Genomic DNA, 5000 nt, shown 5'->3' on the forward strand with positions numbered 1-5000 from the left:
ATTCATAACTCCATTAACATCACCGAGATATTCATAACTCCGTTATCATCACCGAGATATTCATAACTCCATTAACATCACCGAGATATTCATAACTCTGTTAACATCACCGAGATATTCATAACTCCATTAACATCACCGAGATATTCATAACTCCGTTATCATCACCGAGATATTCATAACTCCATTAACATCACCGAGATATTCATAACTCTATTTACATCACTGAGATATAACTCTATTACAAGGGTTAGGTTATGTTAGTACTAGGTTATGTTAGTACTAGGGTTAGGTGGGTTAGGTGATGTTGGTACCAGGGTTAGGTGATGTTAGAGATAGGGTAGGATTATATATATAATTATCTGTCTCTATCTGTCTGTCTGCCTGTCCGTCTGCCTGTCTGTCTGTGTGTCGCTGTCTGCCTGTCTGCTCAGTGTTTGTGGAAAGACAGGAAGCCTCCCAGGTTTTGGTGCGTAACAGAAGAGCCAATCAACTATTTGAAGAGTTGAAACCAGGTGAGAACTGATCTCTGATTGGCTGTTGAAAACCAGTCTTACTTCAACCAGTATAAATATCATGTTGTTTATATATATATATATATCATATTAGTATGTGTATGTATTCGTATTAGTATGTGAATTTTTTCTTATTAGCATGTTTAATTTTAATGTAACTGTTTCACCAGGTAATCTGGAGAGGGAATGTTTAGAGGAAATATGTGACCACGAAGAGGCCAGGGAAGTGTTCGAACAGGCGGACAAGACGGTACGATCCTAGAACGCCTGTTACTAACTTTATAACAGTCGGTACGATCCTAGAACCGTCTGTTACTAACTTTATAACAGTCGGTACGATCCTCCAGAACCGTCTGTCACTAACTTTATAACAGTCGGTACGATCCTAGAACCGTCTGTTACTAACTTTATAACAGTCGGTACGATCCTCCAGAACCGTCTGTTACTAACTTTATAACAGTCGGTACGATCCTAGAACCGTCTGTTACTAACTTTATAACAGTCGGTACGATCCTCCAGAACCGTCTGTTACTAACTTTAGAACAGTCGGTACGATCCTCCAGAACCGTCTGTTACTAACTTTAGAACAGTCGGTACGATCCTAGAACCGCCTGTCACTAACTTTATAACAGTCGGTACGATCCTAGAACCGTCTGTTACTAACTTTATAACAGTCGGTACGATCCTCCAGAACCGTCTGTTACTAACTTTAGAACAGTCGGTACGATCCTCCAGAACCGTCTGTTACTAACTTTAGAACAGTCGGTACGATCCTAGAACCGCCTGTTACTAACTTTAGAACAGTCGGTACGATCCTAGAACCGCCTGTCACTAACTTTATAACAGTCGGTACGATCCTAGAACCGTCTGTTACTAACTTTATAACAGTCGGTACGATCCTCCAGAACCGTCTGTTACCAACTTTATAACAGTCGGTACGAGCCTAGAACCGTCGGTTACTAACTTTATAACAGTCGGTACGATCCTAGAACCGTCTGTTACTAACTTTAGAACAGTCGGTACGATCCTAGAACCGTCTGTTACTAACTTTATAACAGTCGGTACGATCCTAGAACCGTCTCTTACTAACTTTAGAACAGTCGGTACGATCCTCCAGAACCGTCTGTTACCAACTTTATAACAGTCGGTACGAGCCTAGAACCGTCGGTTACTAACTTTATAACAGTCGGTACGATCCTAGAACCGTCTGTTACTAACTTTAGAACAGTCGGTACGATCCTAGAACCGTCTGTTACTAACTTTAGAACAGTCGGTACAATCCTAGAACCGTCTGTTACTAACTTTAGAACAGTCGGTACGATCCTAGAACCGTCTGTTACTAACTTTAGAACAGTCGGTACGATCCTCTAGAACAGGGGTTCTCAAAGTTTTGACAACTGAGGGCCAATTTAGGAACCCAAAATTTGACTGAGGGCCGCCAAAGGAAAAAAAAAATTGGCGGGAATCGCCGCCAGCATCCCAGTGGTAAAAAAGAACATTGCACCGTGGACCTCTGGGAGTGAGGTCAAGTGAGGTCTAAATCACGAAATTGAGGTTAAGCCTTTCAAAGTAATGTACAGTCGGATTAAAACTAACAAATGTAAGAGGATTTAATTGAAAGCTAGAGAGAATCGACTTTTCTCTTTATATTCATGTTTAAATTAATATTGATATAATAATTTAAAAAAAAAAGTATTTTTTATTTTTTATAATTATGTATGTCATTGCGGGCCGCCAAAGCATTGGTTCTCAAAGTGAGAACCAATGTTCTAGAACCATCTGTTACTAACTTTATAACTGTCCTTTAGAACATTCCTTTAGAACAGTCCTTGAGAACAGTCCTTGAGAACAGTCCTTTAGAACAGTCCTTTAGGACAGTCCCTTAAAACAGTCCTTTAGAACAGTCCTTTAGAACAGTCTTTAAGAACAGTCCTTTAGGACAGTCCTTGAGAACAGTCCTTTAGAACAGTCTTTAAGAACAGTCCTTTAGAGCTTTACGGGTGTAACTTTGTGTTGAAGTTTGTGGCCGACAAAAGGCTTTTCTTTTTAAAGTTCTTATATGCTCGCTGTTCTACAGTAGTAGGGGATCAGTATGAGGTTAGTTCTTATTGCTGTTCTACAGTAGGGGATCGGTATGAGGTTAGTTCTTATTGCTGTTCTACAGTAGTAGGGGATCGGTATGAGGTTAGTTCTTATTGCTGTTCTACAGTAGTAGGGGATCGGTATGAGGTTAGTTCTTATTGCTGTTCTACAGTAGTAGGGGATCGGTATGAGGTTAGTTCTTATTGCTGTTCTACAGTAGTAGGGGATCGGTATGAGGTTAGTTCTTATTGCTGTTCTACAGTAGGGGATCGGTATGAGGTTAGTTCTTATTGCTGTTCTACAGTAGTAGGGGATCGGTATGAGGTTAGTTCTTATTGCTGTTCTACAGTAGGGGATCGGTATGAGGTTAGTTCTTATTGCTGTTCTACAGTAGGGGATCGGTATGAGGTTAGTTCTTATTGCTGTTCTACAGTAGTAGGGGATCGGTATGAGGTTAGTTCTTATTGCTGTTCTACAGTAGTAGGGGATCGGTATGAGGTTAGTTCTTATTGCTGTTCTACAGTAGGGGATCGGTATGAGGTTAGTTCTTATTGCTGTTCTACAGTAGTAGGGGATCGGTATGAGGTTAGTTCTTATTGCTGTTCTACAGTAGTAGGGGATCGGTATGAGGTTAGTTCTTATTGCTGTTCTACAGTAGTAGGGGATCGGTATGAGGTTAGTTCTTATTGCTGTTCTACAGTAGGGGATCGGTATGAGGTTAGTTCTTATTGCTGTTCTACAGTAGTAGGGGATCGGTATGAGGTTAGTTCTTATTGCTGTTCTACAGTAGTAGGGGATCGGTATGAGGTTAGTTCTTATTGCTGTTCTACAGTAGGGGATCGGTATGAGGTTAGTTCTTATTGCTGTTCTACAGTAGGGGATCGGTATGAGGTTAGTTCTTATTGCTGTTCTACAGTAGTAGGGGATCGGTATGAGGTTAGTTCTTATTGCTGTTCTACAGTAGTAGGGGATCGGTATGAGGTTAGTTCTTATTGCTGTTCTACAGTAGGGGATCGGTATGAGGTTAGTTCTTATTGCTGTTCTACAGTAGGAGATCGGTATGAGGTTAGTTCTTATTGCTGTTCTACAGTAGTAGGGGATCGGTATGAGGTTAGTTCTTATTGCTGTTCTACAGTAGGGGATCGGTATGAGGTTAGTTCTTATTGCTGTTCTACAGTAGTAGGGGATCGGTATGAGGTTAGTTCTTATTGCTGTTCTACAGTAGTAGGGGATCGGTATGAGGTTAGTTCTTATCGCTGTTCTACAGTAGGGGATCGGTATGAGGTTAGTTCTTATTGCTGTTCTACAGTAGTAGGGGATCGGTATGAGGTTAGTTCTTATTGCTGTTCTACAGTAGTAGGGGATCGGTATGAGGTTAGTTCTTATTGCTGTTCTACAGTAGTAGGGGATCGGTATGAGGTTAGTTCTTATTGCTGTTCTACAGTAGTAGGGGATCGGTATGAGGTTAGTTCTTATTGCTGTTCTACAGTAGTAGGGGATCGGTATGAGGTTAGTTCTTATTGCTGTTCTACAGTAGTAGGGGATCGGTATGAGGTTAGTTCTTATTGCTGTTCTACAGTAGGGGATCGGTATGAGGTTAGTTCTTATTGCTGTTCTACAGTAGTAGGGGATCGGTATGAGGTTAGTTCTTATTGCTGTTCTACAGTAGTAGGGGATCGGTATGAGGTTAGTTCTTATTGCTGTTCTACAGTAGTAGGGGATCGGTATGAGGTTAGTTCTTATTGCTGTTCTACAGTAGTAGGGGATCGGTATGAGGTTAGTTCTTATTGCTGTTCTACAGTAGTAGGGGATCGGTATGAGGTTAGTTCTTATTGCTGTTCTACAGTAGTAGGGGATCGGTATGAGGTTAGTTCTTATTGCTGTTCTACAGTAGTAGGGGATCGGTATGAGGTTAGTTCTTATTGCTGTTCTACAGTAGGGGATCGGTATGAGGTTAGTTCTTATTGCTGTTCTACAGTAGTAGGGGATCGGTATGAGGTTAGTTCTTATTGCTGTTCTACAGTAGTAGGGGATCGGTATGAGGTTAGTTCTTATTGCTGTTCTACAGTAGGGGATCGGTATGAGGTTAGTTCTTATTGCTGTTCTACAGTAGTAGGGGATCGGTATGAGGTTAGTTCTTATTGCTGTTTTACAGTAGTAGGGGATCGGTATGAGGTTAGTTCTTATTGCTGTTCTACAGTAGTAGGGGATCGGTATGAGGTTAGTTCTTATTGCTGTTCTACAGTAGGGGATCGGTATGAGGTTAGTTCTTATTGCTGTTCTACAGTAGTAGGGGATCGGTATGAGGTTAGTTCTTATTGCTGTTCTACAGTAGTAGGGGATCGGTATGAGGTTAGTTCTTATTGCTGTTCTACAGTAGGGGATCGGTATGAGGTTAGTTCT

General features: G+C 41.2%; 1 protein-coding gene across 1 annotated transcript in view; it reads left to right on the top strand.

Annotated features, from left to right (window-relative positions):
- The window catches only part of f2 (coagulation factor II (thrombin)), a 17063-nt gene that overhangs the window by 385 nt on the left and 11678 nt on the right, over nt 1-5000 (top strand). The window contains exons 2-3 of the mRNA XM_060050952.1: nt 435-515; nt 686-765. Of these exons, the coding sequence (XP_059906935.1) occupies nt 435-515; nt 686-765 (161 nt within the window). The remainder of the gene's footprint in view (nt 1-434; nt 516-685; nt 766-5000) is intronic.

The sequence above is a fragment of the Gadus macrocephalus genome, chromosome 4, assembly GCF_031168955.1.
Source record: "Gadus macrocephalus chromosome 4, ASM3116895v1".
NCBI lineage: Eukaryota > Metazoa > Chordata > Actinopteri > Gadiformes > Gadidae > Gadus > Gadus macrocephalus.